At 34.5% G+C, this 20,592-nt stretch overlaps 1 protein-coding gene across 1 annotated transcript in view; it reads right to left on the reverse strand.

The window, feature by feature from the left end:
• The window catches only part of LOC148945119 (sialin-like), a 149,223-nt gene that overhangs the window by 85,815 nt on the left and 42,816 nt on the right, over positions 1–20,592 (reverse strand). The window contains exons 2-3 of the mRNA XM_089099528.1: positions 17,093–17,310; positions 6,953–7,185 (exon numbers count right to left, since the gene is read on the reverse strand). Coding sequence (XP_088955654.1) covers positions 6,953–7,069 — 117 coding nt within the window. The 5' untranslated portion in view covers positions 7,070–7,185; positions 17,093–17,310. The remainder of the gene's footprint in view (positions 1–6,952; positions 7,186–17,092; positions 17,311–20,592) is intronic.

Here is a 20,592-nt window from a genome sequence, read left to right on the forward strand (position 1 = left end):
AAAGGTAGCCCGGCCGTTCATGCAAACTATAGACCTATAAGTCTTTTCAAAAAAACAATAAAGATAAAAATCTCTAAAAAAACAAACAAACGAGACTATGGCCAGTGGAGAGAAAAGGAAAACAACAGAAAAAAAACAACGCGGATATTTCGCCTGTATACAAACAAGGCGTCTTCAGCACGAAAGACACAAAAAAAACAAAATAAAACTAAAAACCAATAAAACCACCACCAAAAAAAAAACAAAATGTACAATCGGCGCAAACTAATCCACGTAGGGAAAAGATGCTAATACAGAGTTACTTCAGTGAGGACACCAGAGTAACTGAGGAAAAATAAAAAAACTGTAAATTACTTTAATTATTCAGTTGCGAAATAATCCTTTTGTTAGCTATTACTGAAGCAAATCGTTTAGGTCTAACAGGTAAAATAGTCCCCTGGTGATTATTTAAAATCTTTACTCCCTTATTGACAATTGATTCACTCTTTAGAAGGTTATCATAAATTGGGTCAATATTTAAATTACCCATGTCCCTCTTTATGGAAAGGTTAGCAAACATATGTTTTTTAATTTCTATGGCTTCCCTGGCCCATTGGGTGTACCCCTTATCATTAGAAATAGCCAAGGCTTCATCAAATTTTACAAAATGGTCTGGTTGAAGCCAAATATGCTCTGCTAAAGCTGAAACGAAAGTTTCTGGAGGCTTGCTTAATTGTAGGGTTTTTTCTATTGAATTACGGTGTTCAATAAACCTTTCAACAAATTGTTGGTGAGTCCTACCAATATAGAACTTCCCACAAGAACACGGAATTTTATACACCCCACTTACTAAATTTCCCCGAGTTAAATCCTTACCAGAACTAAAAAAACTACCCATTGGCCTCAGCGATTGGAAACATGTATCAATACCAAATTTATGTAAAACCCGTGAAAGTTTCTCCCCCAAACCAGGTACATATGGTAATGAAATGAAGCTTTGTGATACAACTAAATCTAAAGACTGAGAAACCTCAATAACCCTACTACTATGTTTGACCCGTCTATTTTCAATTATTTTATCAATGAACTTAATTGGATAACTATTACAAAATAAAATATCCCTCAAGTATAACAATTCTGAATCCAGAAATTCCTGGGAACAGATTTTAAAGGCTCTATCCACTAGTGAAATTACAACCCCCTTTTCACCGACATAGGGTGGCAAGAATGAAAATTTAAATACCTATCATTGTGCGTAGGTTTTCTGTAAATCGAGAAAAGTAAATGGAAATCCCTTTTAATTAATAAAATATCCAGAAAAGGTAATTTATTATTATCCTCAAATTCAACTGTAAATTTAATATTATTATCAAAACTATTTAAATGCTTACAAAAAAGGTCTAAGGAGTCCAACCCATGTTTCCAAACGCAGACCACATCATCCATGAACCTACCCCAGAAGCAAGGGGAGATTATAAAACTGTTTATAGCGGAGGTTTTAATGGCATCTATGAATAGATTTGCCAATAAAGGAGAAAGAGAAGCCCCCATAGGTAACCCAAAAATTTGTCTATAAAACTACCCTCGAAAAACAAAATAAAAAGAAAATTCATTTACCAGCATAATTAGTTTCATAATGACATCAATATCCAAACTGGCTAACGTCACATCCTGTATTAAATCAAAGTGTTTTTCAAATTTACTTTTTAAAATATCCTCGCACCTTTTTAAATCACAATTTGAATACATGGACACAACATCAAAACTGCAAAGAATTGAACTCTCCTCCAACATGACATTGCGCAATTTATTAGTAAGATCTGTCGAATTTATTAAATATGATTTTTTTGTTCCCAAAAGTGGACGTAAAGCCACACGACAACCATTTTCCTTATTTTGAAACAGGTGACAGACAAGTTGACACATTAGGGCGGAGGGGGGTTCCAGTCTTTTGAATCTGAGGTAGACCATTGATCTTGGGTGCCAAAGAACCCCTAGGGTCATATTTGTTATGAAACTGTGGGGTACTGTGAAATTTATTTTTCATTGACTCTAATTCCTTTCTTGTTGATTTTACATATTTATCTGTAGGATCAAAATCAAGTTTTTTGTATGTAATAGTGTCCAAAATAATGGATTTCATTTGATTATTATACTCTTCAGTGTTCATAATTACTATCGTGTTTCCCTTATCGGCTCTGGTGATAGTAAGGACCCAATTTATGATAACCTTCTAAAGAGTGAATCAATTGTCAATAAGGGAGTAAAGATTTTAAATAATCACCAGGGGACTATTTTACCTGTTAGACCAAAACGATTTGCTTCAGTAATAGCTAACAAAAGGATTATTTCGCAACTGAATAATTAAAGTAATTTACAGTTTTTTTATTTTTCCTCAGTTACTCTGGTGTCCTCACTGAAATAACTCTATATTAGCATCTTTTCCCTAAGTGGATCCGTTTGTGCCGATTGTACATTTTTGTTTTTTTTTTGGTTGTGGTTTTATTGGTTTTTAGTTTTATCTTTTTTTTTTTTGTGTCTTTCGTGCTGAAGACGCCTTGTTTGTATACAGGCGAAATATCCGCGTTGTTTTGTTTCTGTTGTTTTCCTTTTCTCTCCACTGGCCACAGTCTCGTTTGTTTGTTTTTTTAGAGATTTTTCTCTTTGTTGGTTTTTTGTCATGGCTGGCCGGTTCGGCTTAAGATCTTTCATTTATAAGTCTTTTAAACAGTGGGGGGAAAATTTTGGACAAACGGCTTGGAAAATGGATGGAGGCGAATAGTATTCTAAATGAAGAACAAGGTGGATTCAGACCGGGATATTCGACAGTGGATCGAGTATTCATTTTAAATGCAATGATACAAAAATATTCTAAAGGAAATAGTAAATTGTACGCTGCGCTTATAGACCTGCAGAAAGCGTTTGATAACGTAGATAGAATTTTGTTGTTTGAAGCTTTGAGTGAAATTGGATTACCACATCAGTTTATAAATATAATAGCTTCGATGTACTCATGGACTAAAAGTTTAGTGAAAGTTCCGCAACAGGGTGTCTCTTCCTCTTTTCCTGTAAGTAAGGGAGTTTTACAGGGAAGTACTTTATCTCCAAAATTATTTTGTATATTTATTAATGATATTGTGCAATTTTTCCAACGCCAATGGGCACCAACACTTCGTCTTGGAAATTTGAATCTTTCAATGTTGCTTTTCGCAAATGACATAATTTTACTGGCTGATTCTGAGAAAAATTTACAGTCTCTACTGAATATCCTAGCAGAATATCTGCAGAAAAAGAAACTGAAGGTTAATGTATCGAAAAGCCAAATATTGATATGTAACAAAAAGCAGCCAGAGGTACCCCCCTAGTTTGATCTCGAAGGTCAAATTTTATAAATAAAAGAGAAAGCAACATGTTTGGGCTTTACAGTAACTCCTAATGGTAAATGGACGCAGCATATATCAGCAACTACAACAGAGGGAAAAATACACTTTTCGGTATTTACAGAAGCAACGTTACGACAGGAATAAGCGATCTCAGCCTTCATAAGCATATATTTATCACAAAAGTTTTACCCATGCTGCATTACGGGGCAGAAATTTGGGGCTACAAGACTGCACAAGGATTAGAAACTCTACAACTACAATACTACAGGCATGCATATGGGCTGCATAAAGCAACTCACTCTCTAGTATTGAAAGGTGACCTAGGCATCTACAGTTTAAAAATACGAAGAAAGATACAGATGATCAAGTTTTGGCTCAAAATCCAGAATTTACCCAAGGAAAGACTTATTTTTGCTGCTTATAAAGATCTTCTCACCCAAAAAGTAAAACCACTTGGACAGCACAGATCAGAAAAATACTACAGGAAACAGGCTTTTCAAACGCGTGGAATGGAGGACAGGGACCACTGGACCAAGAAAACTTCATAAAGGAATTCCAAGCAAGATTGCACGACCAGGGAATTCAACTTTGGTGGACAGCTTTAGATAAGTCGACTAGTCTTACTTTGTATAGAGATATAAAGCGGATTTATGGACAGGAGACATATTTGAAGCTGGGATTATCTAGTAAGCATATGAAAACGTGGATTCAGCTTCGAGCCAATTGTCTACCAATACAAGGAAAAGAAGTTTGGAAAAATAGAGAAGGTCCGGAAACGCAGCGTACTTGTCTAAAATGTGGTGAGATTGGTTTTGGGCTGGGTCATTTCCTCCTGCGATGCCGGCGGCTTTCTCATATAAGGGGAGACATTTTGAAAGAGGGTAACGATTGGCTACTTCGGAGGATTTTAAGTTCAGATTCACCACAAACAGTAGTAAGTGTGGTAAATTTTGCATTGAAAGGTATGAATGTTGATTAAGAGGATAGTGATTTTAGTATGTCTTCATTTTATTTATCCTTTTTCTTTTCTTTTTGTTTTGTATATGGCTGTAAAAAAGCTTTAATAATACATTATTATTATTACCCAAAAAATTTGGAGTCTTCCAAATAAAAAACGTCAGGCAAAATATAACACAGATGTGTCAGCTATGAAAACAATCAAAACAAATAAAAATAAGAACTGTATAAACTAATAAGGGTACTTGTATGACATAGCCCCGACCACTCAAGTTGTTCATCCATTGACGCATTGTAGAACCATTTTTTTCGTCAGTTTCTTTCAGCTTAGCGTGAGACAAGGCAAAGAGAAGTGACAGCATAGATAGGAGATATATAATTTGGGCTATATATTTGCACATTAGAAGTTAGAAAACAATTCTTACTTCATAATATTCAGAATAATTGTACCTAACACATTAGGCATGCATACCCACTTTACTTTACCCCCCTCCCCAATGTGCAAATATATAGGCCAAATTTGTTTCTTAAGTATTACATTTTTATCATACTTAGGTATAATAACAATAATGCAATTATTATAAGCCAAAAAATAGGCCATACAGCACAGTATTCTTAAATACACTCCACAAGAAAAATAACATAAATATCAAGTTTCACTCATTGATGTCAACGCTTCATTTAAATATTTACATAACTGCCAGATTGTCCTTTTTATATATTTTATTAAGATTGAGCGTCAGAGAAACAGGTTCTACTTAGATGAAGAATATTAGGTCAGGGCTATATCATACAAGTACCCTAATAAGACTTAAATATAAAACAACAATCTTCATTCTGGGACTGTTTTTTGTTTATTTATTTGTATCTGCTTATTTTTTATGCGTATCAGTTTTGTATATGGCTTTACCAACTTTGACATACACATATGTACACATACAGTAGGCCACAGTTGTTTTCAATACACATTTTGAGGCGTATATATAAAGCACATTCAGCGAGACAGTGCCTTTTGCATCTTCATTTCTATTTTTTGTTCTTGTAAATTATTTAAATTTCCATTCATCTTATTCCCACAACAACTATTGCCAAATGATATTTTCATTTATTATATTTACATGTTTTTTTATATTTATTTTTAATGGCATAAATATACAATGACATATATATTTTTTTTAAATATTTTCTATTATCATTTCTAACCTTAAATACTATTTCTATTATTTACTGCAAAAACGATGCTTCGCACCTTTTTATTTACCACCTTGTCACCAGACATTTCTTGATTTCAAATGTCTTGTCACCAGACATTTCTTGTCTGGTGACAAGAAATGTCACCAGATTTCATTTCTTGTAAAATTAAATTGCTGTAATCAGAATTGCTTACTAATCAAATGAACTCAAACTTTTAGTTATACGATGTCAATAAATAAAAAAAAATTAAGGTATGTAAAAATCAGTTATCATAAAATAATAATAATAATGTATTATTAAAGCTTTTTTACAGCCATATACAAAACAAAAAAGAAAAGAAAAAGGATAAATAAAATAAAGACATACTAAAATCAAATATTAAGAATAATATCAGAATAAAAATATTCTGATAGGGCGAAGGGGAGGGGATGGTATACATAATGAAAACATAGTAGAATTATATTAGGAATATTGGATATCATAAGAAAGTCGGGGGCTTTTATCTGTATAATGGATAGTATAATATTTGCAAAACGATTGTGAAAATATTCATAATTTAGAAAATAAATCAAAACGTATATAATATCGCCCATAGTCTTTTGGAAAGAAATAGAAAGTAGTTCATAAAACTTATAGTCGAAAAGGGCTTATGTTCCAATTAATGATAATTATACTTTTTAACTTGATTTTCCAGAATTGTATATCATATATATTCCAATAGGTCAAACATCAAACGTTCCTTCAACTTGAAGGAGGAGAATAATGAGTTTATCAGAGGTTAGAAAGATAGTGGTTTATTTCAAGCAAGAAAGATTTAAGGGAAATGGAAATTTCTTGAGAGGATGTACAGAACTCTTGAATAGATTGGAATGGAGGAGGAGTGTGCACAGCTGTGTTGGCCTCAGGCGGTTTGGTGCAGCAGTGAGTTGGCCTCAGGGGCCTTGGTGCTGTAGTGATTTGTTAGTAGTAGTAGTAGTGCAGCTATCAACGTTATTGTCCCAACGTAACGTAGTAAACGAATTTTTCAAACGTCTTAAATTTGATTTATTTTATATTGAATATATCTATAAAAAAAAAGTCAAGGCAAAAAAATTGTTTAACAGTATAGCCTACATGTTAAACAAAAATATATTTCTGAATTTCTTTAACGTAAGGAAACCCTGTTTATATTTCAAAAGCCAAAAATAGAAACATTGGCTTTCCTATTTTTTAATACAAAATTTCTATGATTTTTAATAATCAAAATTTTAATAGTCAGGTAAATTTAACAATAATAATTTTTTAATATCCGTTTTTTTTAATAATTTTTACCCGTGAGCACTTTTAAATTCATTAACTTCCATGAAATAAGATCAAATGTTATTGTGGAAAACTGCGCAATGGCTGCTATTTATTTTAGAAAGAAAAAATCAAATAATGAATTGAGAGCAACCACTTACTGCTCCTAATCCTTCCACAAACCGAACAGCAATCACGAGTCCAAAATGAATATTAGCAGCCAAGGGGTGATTAGGGTTAAGGCAGCATTGACAATGACAGAAGTCCAAAACACCCATTTGGCGGAATGTTTTTCAGCCAACCAGCCACCAAGCATCTGAGTCATAATGTAGCCCCAGAAATAGGCTCCAAGAATGAATCCCTGAGTTCGTTCGTTCCAGAGGAAAGGTCCATCCTAAATATATCAATAGCCAATTAAAATAATAACAGAATTCATAATATACATGGTTTATAACGTAACTAGTAAATTAAATCCAGGTAAATTCATATTTAGTAGTGAAAATAAAAAAGCGCTCAAAAAGCCAAAAAAGACCGAGAATGCCCCTAGGAAATGAGTATGTTTTTCTGAGAGATTTAATGTCTAGGCTAGAAGATCAAGAGATTCAACATGGGGGTGCTGGTACAAATGCTTCTACTAGTTTACTTTTCTATAGAAGTGTCAAACAGAGTTTATATGGAACTATATACACTCCTTCCCTATTCACTTTATATGGAAGGAGTGATCTTATAAACTTCGGAGGGGGCTTAGTCAAAAGGGGACCTTAAATTATAGTGCCCTATTTAAGAGTCAAAAGAAATCGGAGGGCAACCACCCCCATTTCTTTGTTTATGGACTAAACATAGGGAATCTATTTTGAGGGGATAGCTTGTTATGGTTTTTATGAATTGAATTTTATTATGGTTGTGGTTTCTTGGTTAAAATGTTGGACCTTGTTGTGTTTTTTTTTTTTTTTTTTTTTTTTTTTTTTTTTTTTTTTTTAATTCTTGGTTTGTATTGTTTAAAGTTGTATTTTGTTCCTCGAGCTTTGTTTGTAGGCTGTATTTTATGTTGGTATGGCCTGTAGGCTTTTTCCAATAAGTGTTATCTCATAGCACAGGACCCAGGGCTGTCTATTCCTAAATAAAAAAAAATCAGCACTGTCCCCTGACTTTTGAAAAATGCATTTTTTGGGTATTTTTCTTGAAAAAAAAATGGAAAAACAAAATTAGCTCATATTGGATTTAGAGATATCTTTTTTGTATATTCGTTTAAAAACAGTTGTCCAAGCCGGGTGGTTGACACACTGGAATTGCAACACTATGTTTTTTCTGGGTAGGCATTCGGGTGCTGGAGTCACTGATTATTTGGTTTGGAACGGGGGTAAGCGGTGTGACTCTATGAGTTCAGACAGAAGCGACACAGCTCGAAAGGGATACTTGGAAAAATCTTAAGGAGAAACATGGGAAGCATCGGATGATTTCCCCCAACGACGCATAGCACTCCCGGCTGAAGGCAGGGAATCAGAAGATCGCTAGCTGTGCCACTCGGACCATTGGTCTCCACACGATTTTTTTTTTGTCTTAGTTAATTTTTTTTTAGAAAATTTAAGCCCAATCCGTACCCCCCCCCCCCCTCTCCCACACATTTTTGTGAATTGGCCTCCTCTGAAAAGTTGAGGGTAGCTGCCAGCTGCATTATATTGGTGGATCCTTGATCAATTTTTTAAAACTTATTATTAATGAGCCTGGATGGATACTTTCTACGCGTGTAGAAAGTTGTAATTGTATTACCACTGGTAATTTTTTTTTATTGCATAGTAAATTATAAGTGAACACCAAAGACTGTATACATTTTCCTATGGCTGATGAAAGCAGCTATTCAGTTATATTTTATTCAGAATAAAATAATTGAAATCGGGAAAGAGCCAGATTTCTAGTCAATCCAGATTTTCTCAGCAATTGAAAGGTGAAAACCCATTTTGGGGGCCTTGACTATTCAGTGACAGTACTCCAGTGGTTCACGAAGCGCTACCGGAGTTCATAGAATGGACTGATTATAATCTTCTTACTAAAACTAACGGTAAAACTAACTATATGGTGTTTTCAAGGATAAGTACTGTTAAAAGAAATCTAATATTAAATATGGGTACTTGTGCACTGAATAGTACACACGAAAGAAGTCAAGTTTGGTTAATGCTAATTAAAAAAACATAAAATAGGATGAATATATAATAGTTTAGCGGGCTATATATTTGCACATTAGGGGGGTGGGGGTAAAGCATAGCATATATTAAATGCGTAACTTAACCTAACCTAGGTACCTTTTCCCCCCCTAAACCCCCAAAAAGAACAGTTTAAATATTGTAAACGCAATCAAAATCATGCTTTGCATTATATTTCTCTATTGCAAATTCCCGTTAGCGGGTTTCGTGTCTGGTTTCGTAGATACAGTCTATAGTGATGTGTACCAATTAGCTCACAAGTACCTAAATATGCAAATAGAAAGAAAATATATTGGGTTTGTGCATTGACGTCAGTTGGAGGGGGGTCTGTAGCCTCCTAATTTTTTGCCTTCCTTCCTGTAATTTTGAAAAGCATTTTTTTGAGGTATTTTCATTGAAAAACGTCTTTATTGCCTTTTGTGAATGAACATGAACAATAACTATCTTTTTTGTCCCGTTAGATATTGAAAATACACCCCCTCCATAGATTTTTATGAATTGATATCACTGGGTTTGGGAAACAAAACATTTGGAATTCATTATAGATTAGGGTTTATCATATAACCTCGTGCTAATATTATATAGCTAAAGTTGTCTTGATCCCTTAATGTAGTTTGCTACATTAAGTATTTAATAGTCGAAAAAAACATTAAAATGGTTTATTTTGCTATATAACGGTTTATTATCCATATATGTGCTCGGTTGGTCATTGTGGGGCAACCAACTTTACTACACATTACAAAAAACAAGCAAACCAAAACAAACTAGTAATGCTTCTCACCAAGATATTAAGAAGTCGTTAATTTCAGATTCTCTGGAAAAATAAACTCGTTGATGTTGCAAGCAGGAGCGGATCCAGGATTTTTTAAGGGGGGTGCAAAATAGGTTAATCCGATAAAAAATTTAAGGGGGGCGCAAAATAGCTTGATCGGATAAACTTGCTTTAAGAGCAAGTTTAATTAACGCAAACTTGAGTTAATTAAGTAAAGTACACTACTTTAGACTACGCTAGGGGGCGCTCCCCCTCCCTGGATCTGCCACTGGTTGCAAGGGCGCTTTTGCATACAGGGGTGCCAATTAAGGGGATGACAAATGTCATTCTCCTTGATTTTGGAAAATACATTTTTTAGGCAGCTAAGAAGAAGTCCCCCCCCTCCGGTTTGTTGTAAAAATGATTTTTTGTAGTTTATTGGAAAATTGGGAAAAAATATCCCTTGTTTTTGTTATTGCCTTCTTCATTTGCATTTTTTTCTACAAATGGCAATTTTCAGAGTTATCTCTTTGGGTATTAGAAATTTTGGTCAAGGGTTTGGAATACGATTCGAGGTGACGTGCGCGAAGCTCTGCATATCCTTTCGTTCAAGGCCATAGTTAAATAAAATTCTTCCTCGCAAAACAGTAAAGAAGGGGATTTTTTATTGTTTTCTTTTCATCAAGATTTTTTTTTCTATTGTGGTTATTTGAATCGTTGTTCCTCACTATTGTTCACACTATTTAACAAGTCCCCCCGGGACTATCTGTGCTGGTGAAGTCAACTATGTTGTAAATTTGCTTATTGATAAATGTCTATCTCTCTTGACTCTTTTTCATTGAGCACAGCTTGTTACTTACATATAGCTTTCTATTCTGAATTGAAGTGACATGAGGTCCCATTATTTATATTAAGTTCAGATCCAATGAAAAAAGGTGCTACAGTTAGTAAAAATGGGGGTACTTATGCATTATACGGTAGCCTACTCAATCTACCGTTATATGCTGTATAAGGAAACACTAAAAGAAACCAGTCAAACGGGTATTTGCAATAGACAAATGGATCGCAAAGCGTGGTTTCTCATTGAGGTTACAATATTTAAACTATTCTTTTGGGATTTAGGGGGGAGGTACCCAGGTTAGGTTACGTATTTAATATTACCTAGCGGACCCAAATCTAGCTGTTGAGACACTTATTAGCCGGCAAAAAACAAAACCAGCAATTCTAAAGCACGAGTGGGCAAATTTGCTTGTTTAATTTTCAATCTTGTTTCCCTTTTTTGTTCTTTTTTTTCTCTCCTTTCAAAAGTTGTTGTCTTTGTTGCTATTTTCGAAGAAGTTGTTGTTTCTGTTGTAATCTTTGAGTATGTTATCTTTTCTGTTTCCACTTTTCTTACTATTTTGAATATTATTTAAGAAGTTGTTGCTTTTGTTGTTATTTTTTTTTTAGTATATTATCTTTTTGTTTCCTCTTTTCGCATTTTTGTATACTCTGTCACTGTACATTTATTGTATACGACGGGTTTTCAATGTATATTATATTATTATATGCTATGCTTTACCCCCCACCCTAATGTAAAAAAATATATGGTCCAAATTTGTATCTAAACTATTATATATTTATCCTATTTTATTTAATTAGCATTAACCAAACTTGACTTCTTTCGTGGTTACCGTATAATGCATCAGTACCGAAATAGGTGCAAAGCCAGGAAAACCATTGCTGTCGACCTCTTTTTAACAAAAAAAATTCTAGCGGATTGTTCAGACCCGTTTTTATACCCATCCAAACTGTTTTTTGTCAACGAAAGCATTTCAAAAAAAAAAAAAAAAAGTGCGTTCCCGTTTTAAACCATCCAAAAGCATGGGCAACTGTTTTTGCAGTGGTAACTGTAGGCTGCTTTCTTCCATGACATTCTAATCATATCATTGTACAATGAGTCTGCATATTAAAGGCCATGGAACCATTGTGGGGATCAGTTCGTTATATTCATGGACGTACCCAGGGGGTAGAGTCTACTTGGTTGGAATCCCTCACCTGAAATTTTGTGCGACTCATAAAAACGTAACAAAAAAGCATATAGATAATTTTGATCAATTTTAAAAGTTTTCTTCCCAAAAAGAAATGAAGAAAATGCCCTCACTCTCCGAACAAAAATCCTGGATACGCCCTCAATTGAATGATTTTTGTTTTTGTTGGAAAATACTTCTAATCTTATCTTGCTGTTTTTGCATGCCCATTTTTACTGGCAGAGATACCGTTTTATCTTATCTTTATTACGATGATTCATTGATTATTTGATTCTTGGGTCATAAGTCATTTTTACCTCTCCTGACCCGGGTTTAAATGGGTCAAATCATAAATTATTTTCCTGCGACACACTTAACTGAAAATTTAAAATGAAGCAGATAAAATCTTAATTTGTGTCCTGTGCAATTTCAGATTCTAATTAGTGAATCTAAAAACATTTCCATAAAAATGTACAAGGCAATTCTTATAATTTGAAAGACGGACAACACTGTACGACAACCTTCTTCATCATAAATAAAAGACAATTGAAACGATGGGATCCACAATGTATACGAAATATTTTCTTTGCAGTTGTTTTTCATGATCTTGTATATTATTAAATAAAAAAAAACAAATTTTTTTAACTGAAAGTAAGGAGCGACATTAAAACGAACAGAAATTATTCCGTATATGAAAGGGGTTGTCTCCTCCCCCCTCCCTGTCCCCTTTAAGTTTTAATGTCGCTCCTTACTTTCAGTATTTTTTTTTCATTTAGTTTTGAATTAATGCAGGTTTTGATTTTGGCTCACCGTACATGAATAATGAAAACAAAATTTGCATATTAATTTTAGTTTTATATGGTTAAATGGCTTTCTCAAAAGTTGTTTAATTTTATTTATGAACGTTATTATTAGTAATAAATATGTGTAACTTACGAATTAACTTACGTAACGAATTTCTATATTCATGTATTTTTAATACTTATATTAGGGTGTTCGCCCCTAGTCAATACCTCGCTCTTTACGCCAAAGTTCGAATTTTGTTGCAATTCTTTAAAAATGACCTCTTAATCACAAGGGCCATTAATTAAAATAAATAGCTCTTACGAAATTACTATACAATCTTTGGCTTAAAGAGCGAGGTATTGACTAGGGGGCGAACCCAATCACATGCGTCATAATTTCTGTTCGTTTTAAGTTTTGATGTTGCTCCTTACTTTCAGTTGAAAAACTTGTTTTTTTATATTGAATTTCTAATCGTTATTTTAAATAATGATGGGGAATCCGGAACTCCCTTCATAGCAATTTTCCTTCCCCCATGGAAAGATCCTTCCACATAACCCCCCTGAAAACGTCTGTATACTTCCCGATAACCAATACTATATTTAAACATTGGGTAAAGTTCATAGCTTTCAGTCCTCCCCTGGGGACATTGGGGGATTAAGTCATCCTAAAAGACATAGTTATATTTTCGACCCTGTTGGCTATCTCAAAATTTTGATCGGGAGACTTCGGGAAAAAAAATTAGCGTGGGGGGCCTAGTTGCCCCCCAATTTTTTGGGTCACTTAAAAAAGGGCACTAGAGCTTTTAATGTCCGTTTGAATGAGACCTCCCGCGATATTCTAGAACCACTAGGTCGACACGATCACCCCTGGGAAAAAACAACAGCAAAAAACCAATAAACACGCATCCGTGATATTTCTTCTGGCAAAAAATACAAAATTCCTCATTTTTGCAGATAGGAGCTTGAAACCTCTACAGTGGGGTTCTCTGGCACTCTGAATCTGATGTTATGATCTTCATTAAGGTTCTATAACTTCTAGCAGGTTTTTCCCCTTTTTTTCGAAAATCAGGCAAATTTTCTGCGCGTAACTTTTGATCTGTAGGACTAAACTTGATGAAACTTATATATTTGATTATTTTAGTGTATTTATTGGGATCAAAATTCCGTTTTTTAGAGTTTCGGTTACTATTGAGCCGGGTCGCTCCTTACTTACAGTTCGTTCCCACGATTTTTCTTTCCCTATGCATATAGAACACTGATTTTTCTTTCCCTATGCATATAGGCTACCCAGGCTTTATCCAAGATTTTTGTTCGGGGGGGGGGGAATCAGTATTTTGGTTACTTTTGTGCGAGTTGGATAAAAATTTCGGGGGGAGGGTTCAGATCGAAGACCACTCTGGATATGGCCCTGACATATACTAATACAAATCTGAATATTTTGGCTTCACATCCAGAAGCCTTTGTCAATAAAAAGAAAGGAGAAAAAACAGTTGTTTCTGTTTTAAATCACCATTTTGGATTTGTTTAAAATTGTAGTTTATCAAATGTGGGTTTCTATTCGTTTTTTTCTTTTTCTTATAGGGTTTGTGTTTTTCTCTTATCTTTTTATGTTATTCTCTAGAATACGTTAACTGTTTAATCTCGTTTTTTTTTCTTCTCTCTCCCACTTTGGCCCAGCATTTCATTTTCATTTATTTAAGTTATAAATAGAAAGGCAATATTGCCCAAGGGTTGTTCTAGGCGTTTACACCTCCCTCGTTGAAAATACCCCCCCCTCTCCGAAAAATACCGCCCCAACCGTGGAAAAGACTCCCTGGGAAATGCATCCTCGTTGAAAGAAAATAATTCCTAAAAACAAATTCCTTCAGGCAGTACACCCCCCCCCCCCCTCGCAGAGAACTCCCCCACGAAAATGTCACTATATTTCCCAATAACAAATATTATCTTTAAGCAATGGACAAATTACAAAACTTAAAAAGGCACTTGAACTTTACAATAGGGTTCTCTGATTGTTTTGTAGTTTGGGAGGGAGGAAGATACCTCAGAGGGTGCGTTTTAATGCCAAAGCGCGTCCATTTTGGGTCATGTAAGGGAAGGGATACTCCTTTTGGGTACCCAGTATACACACCCAAAGTGCGTCCCTGTATTCTTTAATAAAGAATAAATAGCTTATTTGAAATTACAATAATGAATGCGAGTTTGCAATGAAATGCACATTTTATTGTCATAACTAAATATTAATTGCGAATTTGAATTAACACTGAAATTTCCGTCAGGTTATTTAGACATTCCGTTTAGCAATAATAATGGCATTTAATTTTTCTCTTATGAAATCAAGAAATACTAATTTAAGTGAGTTCAAAGAATGGAAATAAGGAAATGTCGTATTTGCATGCAGTCACATAGACGTTGGTTTTTTCATAGATATTAAAATTCTACTATTTCATCAAAATTAATAATTACAGTTTTAAAAATATATGTGTTTGCATAAGAATCAAACTGCTGAGACAATCTTGGAAGTGTGTGTTTGTTCGCTATCTTAGAAATTTGAATGAATAAATCAATTAGTTGACCCCCCCCCACCGATTCAATTGCTGTACACGTGTCCTCAGAGATAAAATGACCATTACCAAAAATTACAGTTTCTTCAGCAGACAAGTTTATGTAGAAGTTTATGTCGGAGAGGGGGAGGTCTGCATATTTTAAAAGAGGCCAAGAATCACCAAAACAATGTACAAACAGACACTTACTTAGAAGTGCAGGGCATAAATCTTTAACGATGAAAATAGCTTTTTTTTTGGTATTCCCATTGAAAAAAAATATCAAAATTGTAGCTCCCCTAGACTTCAGCAAATACGTTTTGCTCCCCCTCCATCCTACATTTTCGTGAATTGGCGCCACTACAGGGGTGAGTACATTTGGGAATAGAAAGGTAAGATACGATTTTGTTAAAAACTGGCAGCTTTACATAAGCCAAATTCGTATTTTTCCGTAACATAAGATGGTAAATACCATATGAATACAATGTAATGTATTAGTTAAGTAAATTAGAAACTCGTATTATAGTAGGAGAAAATAAAACAACATTAGACAATCGCTAAACAGAGAGGGGGGGGGCAAGGACCCTCCCGTAGAAAGACATGAATAGATCAGGAAATTACTAAGAAAAAATTCTTGTAATTATGAGACCTCAGGACCCCAGGGTTCATTCTGTATTCGCAACTGAACCTGAAGTCTAGAAATAATTCTTGATTGATTGGCGCTCGCTATAGCAGGTAAAAATTTGCGGCCCTGGGAGCCTTAAAAAATAAAAATTAACGTCATGGGAAGAATAAATATACATAAATAATTTTTCTGTACCCAGTATAGTATATCCTAGTGTAGCATATAGCATATAGTAAAGCATATTTGCATCCAATTCTTTTCCCCAAATTTTGTTTTCAAAATTAGAGCTAAAAATTTCTCAAAAATCACTCATTAAAATTCCTTTCAATAATGTTAAATGCTTGATATACTCAAGCAGCTAACTAGTTTGAGTACTGGTGGGCCTTCCCCAAATTTACGACACAATGTCAAAAACTCCTTATATTTTCAACAGACTGTCTTAATTTTTACATTTTTTCGAATTTTGCATAGACCCTTCCAAATAATTTTATGTACACTTGCCTAGTCAATTGGCACCAGATGACACAGCAGTGGCCCAGCGGCATCAATTCATAAATGTTTAGAGGTGGGCAAAATGTGTTCGTCAATATCTAGAAGGGGGGGCAAAATTGTCATTTTTCCGTTTTTCAATGAAATACAAAAAAGCACTTGTGCCAACTTCAGATATTTCCACTTGACGGAGCAATGTCCAAGAGCTCATAGGATCTCGGTTAATCTTTCACGATCTGCCCAAAACTTGAAGAAATGGTGAATTAAGAAAGGTTACTTCTTTTTTTGAAGGCTGGCTTTAGACCAAGAGCTCATAACATCCCGTCCCACTTGTTACTTAGCTACGCATGATTAATTACTGTTTTCAACAGTGAAAAGTGTGAATAAATGATTTATCGGAGGGGGCGAGGGCAAGCAAAGCAGTCAACTCTTAAGAGAAAAATTGTCAATAGCATAATAAAATGTTGCGTTAACTAAAAACAGCATATTTAGCATTACTAATACGAGGTGGATTCTTCTGGACATTTTAGAGTACACCAAGAGGCATTAATGAAAAAAGTTGGAGGGTACACTCACTATAAACCACAATATAAATAATAGTATACACAGTATATATAACCTACCCTAATTATATAAACTGTGCTATAAACCATGCGACTCCAGCAAGCTTTCCTAAAACTAACCTGACAAGTATGTGTCCAATAAGAGAGTCATTCATACTCCTGCCATTTACCCGTGCCCCAGCCATTTAAACATTTGCCTCTCAATTACTTGGACTATCTGTCTTGGCTTTTCTTCGTCTACAATTACCCAGCCCAGTCTTGATGCAACCTATTGCCCTAAATACTTGATAACTTCAATTCAAATAGTCTTATTTGTACGTAAGAGGAACACAAATTACCTGCTCGGATGTGTTAGTGGAGTTTGAGGACCCTTGAGCGGGACATGCGTAAGTAACATTGACCTGACCATGGCTGCCATCATCATGAGTTGTTTCGGCCAATCCTGTGTGATTAACCATAGCTACAATCGCGACAGACAGATTGACCTTTAGTCCATACAAAATGGCAAGGCCAGCAGAGGCGAAAAAGGTGAAGATGTACCTTGCTGGTATCATCGCTAAAAAAGAGGAAACCACCCTTATTCATATATATATATATATATATATATATATATATATATATATATATATATATAAATATATAAGAGCCGTATATGGTTCTTATGAAGGGGATGCTCGTGGAAACTTCAAAGAGGGCTCATTTGAATAAAAATTAAAAGTTCTAGTTCATTTTCTCAGACTAAAAAAGATCGGAGGGCAACTAGCCCCTCCACGCCTTTGGGTTTATCGGATTGATAAACCCATCCGATAAAAATTTGAGGTGCCCATTTTGTTAAAATAGTTCAAACATTAGATATTAAAACTCCGGGGTTGAAACAACCCCCAAGGCCCAGGGACAGACGTTGTAAGTTATACTCTGGGGGTATATATAGTTCTTATAGAAGGGATGTTCGTATAAACTTCAGAGAGGGCTCATTTGATTGAAAATAGACAGTTCTAGTTCATTTTTAAAGAGTCAAAAGAGACCGAAGGGCAATTAGCCCTCCCCCATGCCCTTTTTTCCTCAAACCCATCCGATAAAAGTTTTGAGATAGCCATTTTGCTAAAAATAGTTAAGACATCAGATGATAAAAACTCCGAAGTTGACACAAACCCAATTTTTCACTTTGGTACCAGTTTCACTTTGGTACCTTTGCAAAACAATGCTCCTGAATTATCAGGATAGAGCTCATTTAAATGGAAAAAAGCTCTGGTGCCCTTTTTAAGCGACTAAAAAAACGGAGATCAATTAGTCCCTCTCCCACGCTCCCTTTTCCTCAAAGACATTTGGTCAAAACTTGAGATAGTTATTTGATTCAGCATAGTTGAATGGTCCAATAACTATACGTTTTGGGATTACATGTCCTCAAAAAATACCCAGGGAAAGGGCTGTAAGTTACACAGTTTGCCCTTTGTTTACGTGCAGTATTGCTTATTACGAAATATACCTAATTTTTGGGGGGATTTCATGACATGCTTTCAAAAACGGTCAGAAATTAAAAAAAAAAGAACAAACACGTTTCTTCAACTGAAAGTAAGAAATAACATTGAAACTTATATAAGGGGAGCTGTCCCTTCCTCAACCCTCGCCCTTCATGCTAGTTTTTGTCACAAGTCCTTAAGAAATATTACTCAAACAAAAGGGCCGTTGAATTTGAATGAGAAGCATCTTTAAAAATCCTGGATCCGCTCTTGCAGTTTAAGCGGACAATTTTAGTAGACGGGAGGTTTAGGTGGTGGAAAATAATCGATCAGTTGTAGTAGACATCTTTTTAGTTGACAGTTTTAGCAGACAGGAGGTTTCAATGGTGGAGATAATGGAACAGTTTTAGTAGACATCTTTTTAGTAGACAAAAGGTTAGATAGTGGAAAATAATGGAAACGTTTCAGTAGACAGGAGGTTTAGGTTGTGGAAAATAATGGAAAGGTTTTAGTAGACATTTTTTAATAGAGAGTTTTATTAGGCAGGAGATTTAGGTGGTGGATAATAAGAAAATAGTATTAGTAGACCTCTTTTTTTATCTGAACTGACTTCCAAATAATTTTCACCAAACAAAATTTCATATATTTTCTTTATTTAGTCAAATTAAAAAAAAAAGTAATTAAAGCTTTTTGATAATTTTAAACATCTAGCATCGTTAAAGTTGTTAATCAGAAATAATTCACGCAAGAAACTATTATTAGAGACGGATGATTCCTCCCAAAAATCAATATTTTATAAATTTCCATTGAATGGCAAGTCTAAACTATATAAAATATGCATATTTAAAATATAGACAAAAAGAAGAATGTTGAAAGAAAACAAAAAAGTCAAAATGTGACAAATTAGTTTTTCAGAGAAATTCTGAAACTTGAGTTGAATGTAACCCCTTCCCTGATCCTGTAGCATCAATCAAAGAGAAAAAAAGACGTTACTTTCAAATAATTCCTTGGGGAAAAGTGTGCTTGACTTTCATTTTTTTTTTAAATCTTGGATGTATTTTTTGTAAGGCAATCACATTATTCCTATTTTCTGGAGAAACAAATAATTCCGCTTTTTGAAAACCAGAAAAATTTTAGAATCCCTTCAAGTTAATCCCTCCCTTAATCCTGTAGCATCAAGCAAAGAGAAAAAGAGGTTACTTTCCTATAAATAATTCCCTGGGGAATAGTGTGCTTGACTTTTTTTTCATATTTATTGTATTTCCGTAAGGCAATCATGTTATTCCTAATTCCTGGAGAGATAGATAATTTCACCTTCTGAAGTCAGGTTGGTTTTAGAGCCTGCTGTATGAAATTGTAAGGTAGTAAATAGAACCAGAAATTTTTCAGTCATAAGATTTTTTACAAGCAGTCTCTCAAACAGGTTAGGCCAATCTTTTTTGAGAAGGATGAAGGATTTTTTTTTTTTTACCAAAGGGAAAGAGAAAGGACCAAGGGTGCATAATTTTTGGAAAAATCACTTTTGGACAGGTTAGGCCAATCTTTTTTGAGAAGTATGTTGGAAGAGTGTACGGATATATAATCTATAAGACTGGGGGCAACAAGTACGGTCCTGGATCCCTTCTCACCCAAACCCCGTATAGTTACTTATTACACAATTTTCATCTCAGTGCCATTCAGGTATCATTTATAGAATAACCCAGTTGGTTGCATATTAATCATTTAAGATTAATTATTACCAAATTATTCCCTGGAACCCCTCTTGGAACATGACCAAAATAGGCATCAGAAAATAAGAGTTAAATTAGGAGTTACAAGATGATAATTATTCATTTTATATTGCATTTTTCAAGTTATATGGTGAAACAAAAGAAAATTTAACTTCATAGAAAGAATCAAATGCACAAAATTTAATTACAAGCTATAACGATTTCATGCTTATGATTCTAAGTAAATTGGGGAATTCTAAGAAATTTTAGCTTTAGAGATAGCATCCAACAACAACAACAACAAAAAATCATAATTATAATAATAGGAAGTGGGACTTCTTTTTCGAAGAAAAATCATCTACGAGCATCCTCAAATAATCCCTGAGGAATCAAAGGCCGAAAAGGTTACGACATGTACAATGTAGGCGATGGGTAGACAGTTTTAGGAAAGAAGGGGTGTTGATGAGGTATTGACAAAAGTATCCTGCTTGAGGCCCTGCATTAAAACAGATTGATGTTCCTAGCATGACTTTGATTCCCAACAAGGTGTATCCATCACTTATGAAATATACACTTAATATATTATGTTCTTGGTCGTCTGTACTGGAATATTACCCTTATTTTTGTAATCAAAAAGCTCAGAAACCGCCAAATACTAACTTTAGCAGA

The sequence above is a fragment of the Artemia sp. Qi Xiang Cuo genome, chromosome 13 (assembly GCF_049724085.1).
Source record: "Artemia sp. Qi Xiang Cuo chromosome 13, ASM4972408v1, whole genome shotgun sequence".
Lineage (NCBI taxonomy): Eukaryota > Metazoa > Arthropoda > Branchiopoda > Anostraca > Artemiidae > Artemia > Artemia sp. Qi Xiang Cuo.